The following is a 15187-nucleotide window of genomic DNA, read 5'->3' as shown; positions in this document are numbered from 1 at the left end:
CAAATGGTAATGACTGCAACAGTGAATACACTCTAACATCTACATTTATGGTAAGTGTACACAACTGTACATTCCAGATATTTTCTCACCAGTGTGACATCAAAGCCTTCAAGTTGACCGCATGATTTCTCTAATTGCTATTATGGTCAGACAGTCCAGACCTTTATCTTGTGTAATGCAGATTGTAACTTCCTCATAAAAACTCTTAACAAGGAAAGTTTAAAAGAGCAAATGGAAGAGATTTTAAATTTGGGCTTCTAGTACAAATGTAGGTCCCTTTCAGCTCCCCTACTAGCTATTTTAGATTTTTGGCCATCCTTTTTCATAATGGAGCGAGTTACTGTACTATTAAGTCCGGTTAGCAGTGATCTCCAGCTGTCCCATTAGAGAAAATCAATCACCTGTTGCTTGTTTGAAGCTGTCTAAGGCCTTCTTATGGAGCACCTTCCTTCTTCTGCCTCCTCTCAGGGACCATTTCCCTACTTTGGACTATTACTGTCCTTCAGGTTTTGATGAGACCTCCATTTGAACATGGAGCCACATTTGATTTTGAAAATTTTGTTTGTGGTGGGAATTATTTCTACATGAAGAGTTTCGGAATTTCACTCCCTTTCTTGTAAAGCCCCTTGTCTGGTTTTCCACAAGGATAGCGACTTTGAGAACAAATCATTCCTTTCTTAAGGTGAATTCTGAATCATCACTCAACCAGCCTATCAGTCTTTGTTTTCCTTACCTTGCTTTGCTAATAAGAGAGATTACATGCTATATCTTCCGGATGTGCATCGGCAACTCAGATTCTATTTGCATTGCGTTAAGGTCATCAGAACGACTGACCAATTGTTTGTATCCTTCTCCCGGTCAAAAGTGAATGGAGGATTATCCAAAGTAACTCATCCATGGGGATTGTATTTGCTTGGTACTCTTAAGGCCCATTCTACGAGATCATTTGCTACTTCATCTGCTTTTTTTTTTCCTCCAGACTACAAATTGATGACATCTGTGCTGTACCTACTTGGTCTAATATCCATACCTTCATAGCCCACTGCAAGTTAGACTTGCAGTCTAGGTTCAGAGCATCCTTTAGATTAACCATCCTCCGTAAGCTCCTTCCAAGATTTATGATAGCTGGGGACTCTGTCCCCTTTGTTGAGGTGGATAGAGGGAAGAGACCAGATTAGATACAAAAGTCATGTACTTGCCATACCAATTGTTCTGTGTTGTCTGCTTCTGTCCTGCTCCTACTTCCCTCCCTTCATTTCCTTTCCAGTTGTCATATTTTCTTGTTTCTGGAATGACTCCACTGACTTATTGATGGCCTGGTCATGTTGTTTTTCTTGTACTGTGTTCAGTTGTTCTTTGGGGTTTTTTTTTTTTAAGAATATTTATCTTATTGAAGCAGGTATAATGTTTCTTATTATAGGAAGTGTGCCGACTCGATGTGCAGTAACTTGCCACAAGAAGGGGAATTATGGGTAAGAGGAGCCCGAGACTTGGATCCAAAAGTTTGAGAGTGGCTGAAGTTAGATCCCAGTTGGATCTGATAAACCCATTCATTGAGGAAGGATGGAAGCAGGCAACACAGATCTGTCATTATGGCAAGTGCATAACTTTCATTTTTCTAACTTCAAAGCAGACCTTGCAATGATTTCTCTATCCAAAACTGTTTCTGCTAGACAAATGGCTGAAGCTAGTCCCATTTTCTCTGACAAGGTTGGATAAGCTTTTGACAGACTGGAGGTATTTTTTTTTTCTGCCACTTTAAGAATCAGAATTTTATTAAACTCTTAGGCTCACATGTTTAAGCTTTTACTTCAGTCTTCTGTGAAGATGTAGAAGTTAAATGGTAACCTTATCTGTCCTGAGGTGGAGTATTCTTTGAATGCTTCTCATGTAATTAAACATCCCTTAAAGCGGTCGTACGACAACTGATCCAGCCTCCAAGGCTGCTGCTTCTGGGTCACTTCATGAGAAGATTTTATTGGCTATCTTCTCAAAATCCTCTTGAAAATGTTAAAACTGAGATATTAAATTTTTCCCTGGGCAAGAGGTGTTTGTGGTTTGATGAGAGGTGAAAGTAGTTTCAAGGTAGCACCCAAATCTACAGCCTTTCTTTTTCAAGGTATGTAAAAGATTTTCCTTCCACATCAGCTCTTTTTTTTTTTTTTTTTTCAAAAACCCTTTCATGCAGCAAGGTGCCAACAAACAGGATTTTAAAAGTAATGGCAAGGAGGATTCAAAAAGAAAGGGAAAACCTCTCAAAAGCAAGGACCATTCAAAAGGTTAGTATAACTTTGCCTTTTCAAGCTCCCCTACCCCACTCTAGTAATCTCCTCCTGCCTCTGAGTCTACATGTTCCTGCGTGGCACCAGATTTTCAGACAAATGGACTCTAAAAGTCATACAACAGCATTACACTTGGCATTGGGAATCCCTCCCCTCTTTCCAGGTGATTTCACCCTGCTCCATAAACCAAACTTAGATTCCTCCAGTTCTGCAACATTTTCCATTCAGCTTCAAACTGTGAGTTGTTGGACCAGATTCTGATCCGAGACCAGCCATTTCCAAAGGCTTCAGCCTCCAATCTCTGCTTCCTCTACCCATAGTACCTTGCTTTTTCCACATCTAACACAGATCTTGTTTGTCATTTTCTAGGACAGCAGTTATGTTTTGAGCTCCGCTTTGGTTGTATCCTTTTGGGTGTAATTTGCCTGTTCTGTCAGCTATTCCCCTACCCTATCTTTTATTGTGTTTTTGATGGGTAGTAGTTAGGTTTGACTAGGTTTAGGTGGTAGTCATCTATGGGTAGTGAATACAGTCAGCTCCCTCCATTTTTTTGTGTGTGTATTAATGTTTAAAAAAAAGTTGTAGGTGTTTTTCCTTTTTATAGTGATATTTTTGGTTGATATTGTTCACATGAATAAAGGTTAGGGCAAGCTCAACCAATGCATTTACTGCCTTGGAGCTGCTCATTTGAAGACTGATTGTTCCATTTGTGACAGCTTCAGCACCAGGGCTGTCAGTGGGCATATGGTTAAGTTAGTACCTAAGGGTCCTCTTCCTTAAGGAGATGCTTTTTCCTCCTCCACTCCTGCTAGTAAGTTGGACAACAGCAGTCGGGGTTGGAGGGAGGGTACTAAGGACTTCAAGCTGCCTGAAGAGAATCACAAACAAGCGGTTCTTCATGCTTCCAATCAGCTGAATCCAAAAGTCCAAAGATCTTTAGCTCGTCCAGCTGCATCTACACCGGCTTCAGGTCTGACTTCTCTGACCCGTTCCCCATCGGTACAGACTACTTGGAAGGTTTCTTCTGAGACACTTACTTTCCTTTCCTGTCAAAAGGGGGCTTCCTCGGACAGAGTTCATGCTGTCTTTTTGCATGGGGAACTTCCTCTAGGAGTCGATCTTTTTCTCCACTTTGAGCTCGATGCTCTGAGCCTTATCTCAGTAGGCAGTCCTTCAAGCCCTCCTTGGTAACTGCTCAGTTTTGTCAGTGTGATCTGTCAGGATTGCTAGACCTACAGCTTGGAGCAACTGATACTGTCCTTCCTTTAGGCCCAGATGCATTTAAATCTGATCCCATCAATCTTAGGTCTTTGACCCAAGGCATATGCTCCAATTGGCTTGTTTCCTGCATTGGGCCTTGAGGCTCCAGGGTTTCCGGAGCCATTTGCCTTACCACTATCAGAGTCAGGTTCCACAGCGTGTCCAATTCTAGCGTCAAACTCTTCACTTTCTCACAGAGCTAATTTCATGTTTTACAAATGTTTTCTTTGCTGGCATTCAGGCAGTATACACAATAGCCAGTAACTGAATTTTACCCCAAAACATTTCAATTGGCAGTCCTTTTTCTCAGTTTCTGTTTTCACACTGGGAGAGCTGAAGCCAAAGCTGTTGATCAGTGTGCATCCGTTGTGGAAGCTGGCTGGAGCAACATTCTTTGTTCACTCTGTGTAGCTGCTCACAATACATACTTGGCCTGCTTTTAGTGGACTTGGTTTCTGCAGCTGTAGGACTCATAATGCAGCTTTGCTCGTTGTGTGTCTGAGGTTGAGCCATTGTAGCATGGAGATTCTCAGCGCTCAGCTTTCCAGCTGGTCTTGTAGCTCTTCTTTGGATGTTCTTACTGTGGTGTTTTTTTTCCGGTTGTTAATCAGTCCAGTCATTGTGATCCGTCAAGAAGAATTGTCAGTGCTAGATATAACAGATGCATTCTTGCAATATCAGTTGATGTGTGAAGAGAACCACTCCTTGATGAGTCAGGTATGCCCTCCCTCTTTCCATTGCTAGGTGGGCATTTCTTCCAGCTGGCAATGTCTGGTTGGAATTTTTTTTTCTTTTGTTTCTCACCAGACGTGCATTACCTTCACCCATTTGAACCATTCATTACATTGGAGGGGAAAAAGCCAGGCATTCCCTGGCTAGGTGGTAGTCCTGGACCTATTTGTTCATGCCAAAGATGCCCTGTTAGCCTATTATTCTCTCCTCCAATGACAATAGTTGGGAGCTTGCCATCTTACCAGTCTGGTGGTGTTGCCTACCTTCAACCATTAGACCATCTCCTTTCTTTTCTGATGGCTGTCTTGATTTTTGCATCTGTGCTGCTACCCATAGGGAGCAATCATCTGCATATGCTCTCTGCTTACATTTTTATGTGCACATGCTGTTTGCTTACATGTATACATGCAGGCAACACTCACTAAAAGGCTCATGCTTCAAGGGTGCAATATCTAGTGCTCCTGCTGTATGTTACCCAAGACTGAGCCAAGGTCATTTCCTTTTCCAGAATCGGCAAGTTGACACTGGCTACTCACTCCCATCTTTCTCAGACTCTCGTTACCTGTTTGATCATATGGGGCTTTGTTCCTGTACATCATGGGGCTGGCAGTTGACTGGAATCCTTTTAGGATGGGTGGTTACATATAATTTTGAAGTACTGGGGTGCCTGATCTTCATTGTTTGTGATTTTCAGAATGTTGCTTTATTGGGGGGGGGGGGGGGTTTGGAACATTTATATGTATGTTATGTAACACTGTTGTTCATCATGGGTGCACATCTGTTTGCAAGGATGAGAACTTTCAAAAGAAAGATTCCAAATGCTAATTTGTGCAGAGGACAACTGAACCGGGGGGGGGGGGTACATTATTGTAGTGTTTTTTGAAACTTAGTATGGTAAAAAAGCATCTATCTTTACCTTCTAGGAGATCTCAATCCACAAATATAAGTTTTGAGATTCCTAATACATAGACCCTTGATGTTACATTATTGGAAAGCTCATCGAGTAAAAACTTCAAAATGGATGGAGGACCATGTTTTATTCTCTCTAAGGTGTAGTCACTAGTTCATTATTTTGCCACTGTGTGTTGATCAAAAGCTACAGTGTTGTTCTCTGGGGAGTGTCTTGGTACTGGCCATTGGCATCTGTGTATTATATGAGAGATGACAATTCTGAAAAAAAAATATTGTTCTCAAGAAATGGAGAAAGTCTTTTTTTTTTTTTTTTTTGAAACACCCAAGTCCATAAAAGCTGACTATATTTCAGGCATCTTAGAAAATGCTCTTACTGTAACTGTTTTAATTCATGATTATAAAAGCAAATGCAGAAAAATATGTACTTTTGCAGTAATTTGATTAGACCTTGATACAAAATTGAGTAAAATAATATCCATCTTACCTTTGTGTTTTAGATTTATTTATGAAACGGAACATCACAATGGTATAGCAGAGTTATTGGAGATTTTAGGAAGGTACGTTCCTTCTCTGTTTTGAATGTAACAGCAGAATATGTAAGACATTCTACCTGTGATAAGCTACAGTGCCGTTTTCTTTGTTGCCTTCAGGTTTGCTATTAAAACCGAATTGCATTTTTTTCTTGATTTTACTAAACAGGAAGCCTACATGGATTGAATATGCTTAATTTTGAGTCTGATAAAAGCAGGTAAAAAGTAGAAATTGGTGTGTTATGAGTTAAATATTAAGTAATTATTATTTTGCATTTATGTTAATATAAACTATACTTAATCTTGTGTGACTAGGTAAGCTATGAGCAAGTAATAAGAGTATTGTTTTTCCTGTTTCATAGATGTGTTCATTTTTTTAATGTTAATGTACATTCACCAAGATAGACTTGCTTAGTAGAACATGTACATGTTACTTTCTTGAATATTTGGCTGTACCACTCAGGACATGAAAAGGTATATAGAAAAATATTTCACTGACAGTGCTCACATTCATAAGAGATACGACTTCTGGATTATGTTAATCACAGTTTAATGTAATTGACAGTCTGCTGCATTTCAAGCCAGATTGCCCCCAGAAGTTGAGTAACGTGAGCATTAACTTAAGCTGTTGGGAGAATCTTGCCAGTTTTACTTAGAGGGTCCTGCCAGAGTAAGAAGAACATTTCAGTGCATCATCTTTGCCCTGTATTTACAGCTTTTCTTGAATTGATGAGGTCCTGCACTTGGGGTGTACATCTTCCTTTTTCTTTGGATGGCACTTGTACTCCATGTTAAACAACTACCACCAGTACTAAGGCTAAAGAAGCTTTAAGTGCTTCAGAGCTGACAGCTAACTGAACTTTGCCATACAAGTTCTAGTCTTCAACAGCTGAAATGGCTAAAAATGTGTCTAAGTAACTAAAGCAGCTCTTCATTTTTGTTTTTATATTAGTGCACTTCTAACACACGTCAACATTTTATTCTGCGCAGTCAGAGCACATTCATCAGTGTTTGTGCTTTGCCCTGAGACTTTAGAGAGTGCTGCAGTGTTCAGCTAGCACTGTTGTTGTGATGCTGGCAGTCCACCTTCTGAGTGCTGTGGGTGTTGATTTATCACGGCAAACCCATAGTCACTGACCTCTTTTTTTTTTTTTTTCCCCAGCTAGTGTTGAAGTTCTGATCTGTTCCCCAATATGTAAGCCCCCTCTTACTACACACAAAAGTTAAAAACCTTCCCAAGTGCACTGCAGTCAGTAAGTCATGAATCTGATCTACCATAAGAATTGGCTGGAGAATGGTGCCAGTGGCTACCACAGGTAGCAATTCTTCAGCCCTTTAACTTACGAAAGCCAGAAAGTACCCAGCACTTAGCAGTAGTGGAGGAGCCTTTGAGCTGGGACTGGCCAGTGGTGTATTCTAAAGATAGTCTGTATGACTGTGAGGGACAAGAAGGTAAGGAAGTCCTAGTCTAGACACATCTCTAAAGTCCCATATGCCTGAATTGGTGTGTCCTATTTTGTGCCAAGAGTTATTATTCTGTAGCAAGAGATTATCATCTTCCACCTTACTTTGGCCGTTTAGTGCAGAACATTAGGGTTGCAAGCTGTCGAAGAGCTTCATCCTGTAGTCCTCAGTTTGCTTTCTTCAGTTGCTTACTTTGTAACTATAAGCAGGTAACTTAATAAAAATGTATTCTCAGGTTTCCAGTGAAAATGGACCTCCACCCACTTGGACAGTCCATTTGTTGAGGATTGCCATGAGGTCTGCAGAAAGATACCTTCTTTTCCAGCCCCAAGCACCAACTTTTGGGAGGGACTTGAGTTGTTGCCATGCTTGCACTCGGGAAATGATGGTCCCTGCTGGCAATGAGCCTTCTGAATATTTCCAAGTTGAGACTTGGGGTTTGGAGACTAACATCTTTAATCGTCCCACAAGTGATTGGCTGCTCATCCATAAGAGGGTTAAAGCAGTTTCAAGAGGCCACCTTGCTTCCATTGTTTGGCCCCTCAACTTATCTTGTCTGCACACTGGACTTGGCAATCTTTTCACTGTATAGTGGAAGATAGCTAAGTGGATTGATGAGAGCTAATAATGGTGTTGCCAGAGACAGGTTCTTTGTCTTTTTATTCCCTTTCACCTCCTTGCCCATGATGTCCTTCAAGAATGCAACTGCAGTCATAACATGTGGGTTGTCCTGCCTCAGGCAGCCCTCGGTCGGCCGGATTCCAAAGTCTGGGTCCGACGTCGGCTGATGTCGCATTTCTCTCAGACGGCAGAGCGGCTGGAGTACATAAGCATCAGCCGACACCATTTTCTCCAGTCTTTCTTGCCGCGCGGTGCCTGAAGCAGAAGCAGTTCGCAAGTGCCGGTCGGTCAGCTCCTGTATTCTAAGATACCGAAGTCATCAAAAAAGCTAAGTACCCCGTTGGGGACCTTTTCTTGCCTCAGCCGATGTCAGAAATTACTGAAAAAGTTAACAATTGTCTTTTTTGTGGTAAACAAATACCTCATAAGGATTTCCACTCTTACTGCCTCCCTTGCCTGGGCCCAGACCACGACGTCTCGGCCTGTGTAGCCTGTGCTCGCTTCAACAAGCGCACTCTCAGGCGCCGGGCGGAGTTCGCTGAAGATTTTTTCGGCGATAAATTTGCCTACACCATGCCGTCGGATCTTCCGACATCGCAAACTCCCAAAAAGCGAAAAGACCGGGACCGACATCCTCGGCCAGCGCCTACCACCGACTCCACGCCAAAACCTAGCGCAAGTGCTCCGGTTCCCTCTGAGACGGTCTCCCCACCGCTCCGAACCGAAGACACCGCATTACCGACTACTCCAATTCCAGACATTACTCCGCCAGTTATGGACTTTCCTCCGGATACCGAAACCGAGGAAATGCCTGAGACCATTGCTGTAGACAAGGTCACTCATGCACGTGGAGCTGCCAGGCCTCCCATGGCCATGTCTATTAAGGCCTACACTAGGGCTAAGGCAGCCAGCAAAACAAAGCATATTACTTCTAAAGCCTTACCTCAGCCGACTCCAGAGACACAAATTATGTCCATGGCTGCTGATTTAATTTCCATGATTAGAGGTTCACAGGCCCATCCTGAGAGAGCATCCCAGCCTCCTCCTTATAAAAGGCCCCGGGTTGAACCCTCTGACCCTACTCCTTCAGATGAAGACTCTGAGGGCTCTGTCCACTCTGATAGCCAGGAAGAGCTCTTCCAGACCTATGAGGACTCGGATGCAGAAGATTCCATCCCTTCGGCCTCCCCTCCTGAGGATATTTCTTTTGGGGAAGTTCTGCACACCATGAGGGAACATTTCAAGTGGCAGGGTCAGGAATTTTCTGATTCTAGGAAACGCCTTAGGACTTTGCTTAAGAAGCCTCAGCACAGGCCCTTAGCTATTCCTCCTGTACTTGATGTTCTGGATGATTTGTATTCTGACTCTAGTGCTACCCCTGATTCTCTTCCTCCTGCTCCAGCCAAGCCCGACAGGTATTACAGGGTCCCAGAAACTCATTCCCATTTATTCAGGGCCCATACTGCTAATTTGGAAACTATTTCACAGGGGCCTAAAGGAGTTTCAGCCTTCACCTCAAAAAATCCTTTGCCCTCCAACAGGGAAGCAAGGTCATTAGAGAGATGGGGCAAAAAGATTTACACATCCACTACCTTATCTATGAGAGCCTTAAATTGCCTTTTTCATATGTTACAATATCAGGATTATCTCTTAGAAGATTTACAAAAAACATTAGCTTCTCCTGATCCTTTAGACAGGAAGACTTTGCAGGAAGCTGTACATAACACTCAGCAAGTAAGCAATCACTTCCTGCAGTGTGGATATGATGCACTGGAAGCTTCATGTAGGGCAGCTATGACAGGGGCAGTGATTCGTAGACATGCTTGGTTAAAAGATCAACCTCTACCAGATCATGTAAAAGCAAAACTTCTGGATGCACCTTTGGAAAAGAACAAGCTTTTTGGTGCAAATGCTAAGGATGTGTTAAAGACCATCGAAGAAAAGCAAAATCAGTTCAGACTGTGAAAGATTTCCTCCAGGTTCAACCCCCCAGATTCAGTAGGAATTGGCCTTAAAAAAACTGGTCCTTTCCTAATCCAGAAAAGTTTCAAAGGGGTAAGAACAGGCGTGGCGAGGAAGAGGCCAATACAGAGGCCCTTACAGGGGCGACAATGGCAGCCAGGAAACCAAAGAAGTGACGCAGGGGTTTCACCTGCCCAGCAACCACAAACTCAATGACTTTCCTCTATTACCGCCTACCAGGGAACAACTAGAAGCTCCCTTGGGCGGGAAATTATCTCTGTTTGCAGAAAACTGGCACAGACTGACAAAGGACAAATGGATTTTGGACATTATAGACCGAGGGTACAGGTTTCATTTTCATACCTTACCAAGAAAACAAGGCATGCCAAACCTACCACAAAATCAAAGGGCAGAGGCTATCAAGCAAATCACTCTGCTGACTCGAATGAAAGCAATAGAAAGAGTTCCACAACAAGAACAGGGGTTTTACTCAAGACTGTTCCTTGTTCCAAGAAAAGAATCTCAATGGAGACCAATACTGGACTTGTCCGCATTAAACACCTTTCTCATAGTACCAAAGTTCAAAATGCTGACTCTACAGCAACTCCTTCCCATGCTGGGCAAGGAGTCGTGGCTGATTACTCTGGACCTCAAGGAGGCATACCTGCATGTCCCTATCAGACACCGCTGCAGAAGATACCTCAGATTTCTTGCAGTGCCAGAGCATTATCAATTCTCAGCATTGCCATTTGGCTTATCTACTGCGCCCAGAGTATTTACAAAATGCCTGGCTTCAGTAATTGCTCATTGCAGGCTCCAGGGTATACAAATTTACCCATACCTGGACGACTGCCTCATACAAGCGGACGACAAATTGATGTTGACAAAAAACCTGGATTATGTCATACGATTACTTCAAGCTCTGGGATACACAGTCAACTTCCAAAAGTCAAGACTGCAGCCATCCCAGCAAATAATCTTCTTAGGAGCCAAACTAGACACAGCCTCTCAGATGGCTTACCTGACAGAAGACAAGCAAGAGAAGTTAACTCATTACTTCAAACATTTAGCAAAACTCACCCAGATGACTGCAAGGAGATTCCTACAGGCCCTGGGTTACATGGCATCCTGCATTCTACTGGTTCCATTAGCAAAACTACACATGAGAAAGCTTCAATGGTACCTAAAAAGCATTTGGTCTCAACACAACAACAACTTGGAGACAATCATACCACTCATTCCATGCCTACAAAAGGAATTCCTATGGTGGGCCTCGGTGAGCCAGGAAAACACAGGTATGTCATTCAAAAAAACCACAGATAACACAGACCATGACTACAGACGCCTCAGACCTTGGATGGGGGGCGCACATGGAAGGCAGGTGTATACAAGGACAATGGTCTCCAAAGGAAACACATCTGCATATAAACCAAAAGGAAATACTGGCAGTAATGCATGCCATCGAGGCTTTTCAACACCAACTCCAGCAAGGCCATTTAATGATATGGACAGACAACACCACTGTGATGTGGTACATAAACAAGCAGGGGGGCACCCACTCTTACCCCCTTTGCAGACTGACAATGCAGCTTTGGGAGAAATCACTGAGCCTAAACATCCAGTTACAATCCCAGTTTGTTCCAGGAAAAGACAATATGTTGGCGGACAGCCTAAGCAGGAATTTCACAGATCCACACGAGTGGAGGTTATATCCGAAGGCCTTCAGACAACTCACTTCGACATGGGGCAAGCCAGAAGTGGACCTATTTGCCTCTCACCTCAACCATCTTCTACCAAAATTTTGCACAAGGACGTACCATCCAAAAGCTTGGAAAATAGATGCCCTCTCATTCAACTGGAACTCCCTAGCAATCTGTGCATTCCCACCTCTGCCACTGATGACCTCAGTATTACTAAAGATCAAAGCAGAGAAGCCCAAGGGAATCATAATAGCTCCGGATTGGCCAAGACAACACTGGTACCTACTACTACGGAGCATATGTCACACCAGGAGGTGGGCCCTCCCTCAGTGGCCTCTACTTTTGACTCAACACAATTTCGAAACACTGCATCCAAACCTTCAGACACTGCAGCTAACAGCCTGGGAGATCCCATAAATAACTTCAGCTTATCTCTCTCCAAGGAAGTTCAGCGGATACTAACAGAAGCTTCGAAGACCATCCACCAGAAAGGTTTACTTAGCAAAGTGGAAAAGATTCAGCAATTGGAATACCAGCAAGGGACATGATGCATCATTGCTGAACATCCCACTTATCTTGGAATATTTGGCAGATATGTTAAAGAACGGCCTCTCATATTCTTCCATAAAGATACATGCATCTGCTATTTCAGCTAGATACAACACTGATCCTCCTGTTTTCTCTCACCCCTTACTAAGACAATTCCACAGGGGAATCAAGAACATTAAGCCACCAAGAAAGGCCCCAGTGCCAGCCTGGGACCTCAATTTTGTCTTAGAAAAACTGACTCTACCTCTTTTTGAGCCAGCAGCTTCAGTTGACTTGCAATTTCTCTCATGGAAGACAGCTTTCCTGTTGGCAATTACCTCAGCAAGAAGTGTTTCGGAGCTACAGGCCCTAACAGCAATACCACCCTTTATTATTTTCCACAGAGACAGGGTTTCATTAAGGACCAACCCTACTTTTATGCCAAAGGTGGTATCTAGGGTTTCTCTAAATCAAGCCATTCATCTGCCTGCTTTCTTCCCCAATCCTGAGAATAAGGGGGAAAGACTTTTGCATACCTCGGACATTCACAGACAACCCGATACTACCTGGACAGAACCAAGGCCAGTAGGAAGTCTGAACAACTTTGTAGCTTACGCCCCTGCAGTCCAAGGAAAAGCAATTTCAAAACAGACTATTTCTAAATGGATTGGACATTGCATCAGATTCTGTTATTCCTTTCATGGAAAGACTGTTCCAGCCAATGTCAGACCACATTCCACCAGAGCTACAGCCACCTCTACAGCATTTTTAAGAGAGGTGCCTACCAAGGACATTCTAGAAGCTGCTACATGGAGCTCCGTGCATACATTCTCCAAACACTACAATCTCCCTCTAAATTCCAGATCCAGAGCAGGCTTTGCTTCGGCAGTCCTGCAGGGTTTGATTGCCACTCCATCTCTTTCCTAGAGCATACCTCCTCCCCCAGCTAAGCTATGGTATTCTACCCACATGTTATGACTGCAGTTGCATTCTTGAAGGACATAGTACAGTTTTGTACCAACCATAAATGTAGATGTCCGATAGACATGCAACTGCAGTCGGATTCCCCTCCCTCCATACCCCTCTATGCCTAGGGTCCACTCCTATCCCTGTTACTCTTAGCTGGGGATATCTGTTATGGTGTATTTGTTTTATTGCTCATTTATTTGTTTGGAATCCTGTTTTTGTCTTCCAATTTGATTACAGCCTTCCTTGGAGGGCACCTGGCATCTGGGGCAAGAAACACTGAAGAAAATGGCGTTGGCTGATGCTTATGTACTCCAGCCGCTCTGACGTCGGAGAGAAATGCGACATCAGCCGACATCGGACCCAGACTTTGGAATCCGGCCAACCGAGGGCTGCCTGAGGCAGGACAACCCACATGTTATGACTGCAGTTGCATGTCTATCGGACATCTACATTTATGGTAGGTACAAAACTGTACTTTTTGATGACATTGCTTTCACTTTTAGTCAGAAGGGGCACTCTGTTATTTCTCTCCCCACTATGTGGTGCGAGGGGAGTACAGAAGCTGGCTGTTTTTATTAGGCCTGCTCGTTTATTACTCAGGCACTGCAGAGTCTGACAGGACAGAGTTTATTCTGGAAGTTGATACAGGGCAGTAAGTCCTGCTTAGTCCCATCCAAAGGGCCCTTTTATCCAAAGGCTGTCATGCTTATCAAGTCCTCTGTTTAGTTACTGCATTCTCTTACACTTCAGGAGGGATGAGGACGGAGTGTTTGGCTATCCCATATTTGGATCTTGTTGTTAGTGATGCCTTTGGAATCTAAAAAAATAACATTTCTATCCTCTTCCTCAAGTTGACCTTTTGTTGCCGTCAGGCTTCCCAAAGCAAGTCTCACTCTTGTGTTTTTCTAGCATACCTTTAGGAAAGCTAAATCCATGACCATATGTCCTTTCACTAGCAGGGTCAGAAGCTGTTTATTGATTTGGCAAAGGATTTATTCTTTTGCTGCTTTGTCTTTTAGGCCATTAACCTCAACTACCTTATCTATTTCATTACCTGTTGTATGTAGTTGAAAAAAAATACGCACTCTTCCCTATTTAGAGTGAGCCTTTAGAGAAAGCCCTCTACTATTTTTCTCCTGTATGTTCCACATAGCCTGTTTGATGTTGGAGATCATTGGGTATGACTGCAGCCATGGCACCTACCTCAACTGATAGCATAACATCTACTATCATCTTTTGATGAGAAACTGTGCCATGCTATCATAGACAACTCCATAATGAGAATGATGCTTTTGGAAAGCCCTCTGAAGATTGCTGTGAAAGTTTTATTCGTGGAAGACTTCTGTATTAATGAATATTTCAAACTGTTTTTTTGCTCGCCGACAGCTGTGCCTTACCTGATTTCTCCACCAGTAGAATCATCTGCAGTAGGGCAGTAGGGTAATGTTTGCTTCATAATTCTGCTTGTCCACTATATGGTGGTGCATTCTTGGGGGGGGGGGGGGGTAACTCATTGCAGTCTCCAGTTTATTCAGCTGTGAAACCATAGATGTTCTTCGTGTTTCACTGTTGCTGTCATTGCATTTGGGTAATCTGCTGATAGCTTGCCCTCAATCGGCCTGAATAACTAAGTCTTGGGTCCTGTGTCAGTTGCTGTCTCCTCTTCTATGACGTCATGTCGTCAGGGGTATAAAACATGCAGCCAACGCCATTTTATTCAGTCTTTCTTGCTGCGCGGTGCCCGAAGCAGAAGCAGTTCGCAAGTGCCGATTGGCCAACTCCTGAAATTTTCGCATTCGAGTTTCAGAACCGAAGTCTTCAATTAAAGCTAGGTACCCCGTTGGGGAAACCTTTTCTTGCTCCTTACCGATGTCAGTAAAAGTTAATAATTGCATTACTTGTGGGAAGCAAATACCTCATAAGGATTTTCATTTGTACTGTATTCCTTGCCTAGACCCAGATCATATCGTGCCTTGGTGTCGGTTTTGTGCTAGATTTAACCAACGCACTATTAAGCATCGGTATATTTTTGCTTCACAGTATTTTGGATCCAGATTTAATTACCGTGAGATGTCATCAGATAGCAGTCCGACTACCGGAGTTCACAAAAAACTCAAAGAAAAAGACAGAGACAGACCGTCGAGGTCCAAAACCGACAAAGCTTCTCCTAAGCCAGTCGCCGGTACTCGGTGAGGTGCTTTCGCAGCCCCTGATACCCGCTACTTTT

General features: G+C 43.2%; 1 protein-coding gene across 5 annotated transcripts in view; it reads left to right on the top strand.

The window, feature by feature from the left end:
• PPP2R5C (protein phosphatase 2 regulatory subunit B'gamma) overlaps positions 1–15187 on the top strand; it is a 2766797-nt gene that overhangs the window by 1201769 nt on the left and 1549841 nt on the right. For all 5 annotated transcript variants that reach the window (XM_044074548.1, XM_044074546.1, XM_044074547.1 and 2 more), the window contains one exon: positions 5684–5743. In XM_044074548.1, coding sequence (XP_043930483.1) covers positions 5684–5743 — 60 coding nt within the window. The remainder of the gene's footprint in view (positions 1–5683; positions 5744–15187) is intronic.

The sequence above is a fragment of the Protopterus annectens genome, chromosome 6.part0 (assembly GCF_019279795.1).
Source record: "Protopterus annectens isolate FY-2018-M chromosome 6.part0, PAN1.0, whole genome shotgun sequence".
Taxonomy (NCBI): domain Eukaryota; kingdom Metazoa; phylum Chordata; order Ceratodontiformes; family Protopteridae; genus Protopterus; species Protopterus annectens.
The sequence above is the reverse complement of the archived record's forward strand: the minus strand, read 5'-3'. Positions and strand labels throughout refer to the sequence as shown.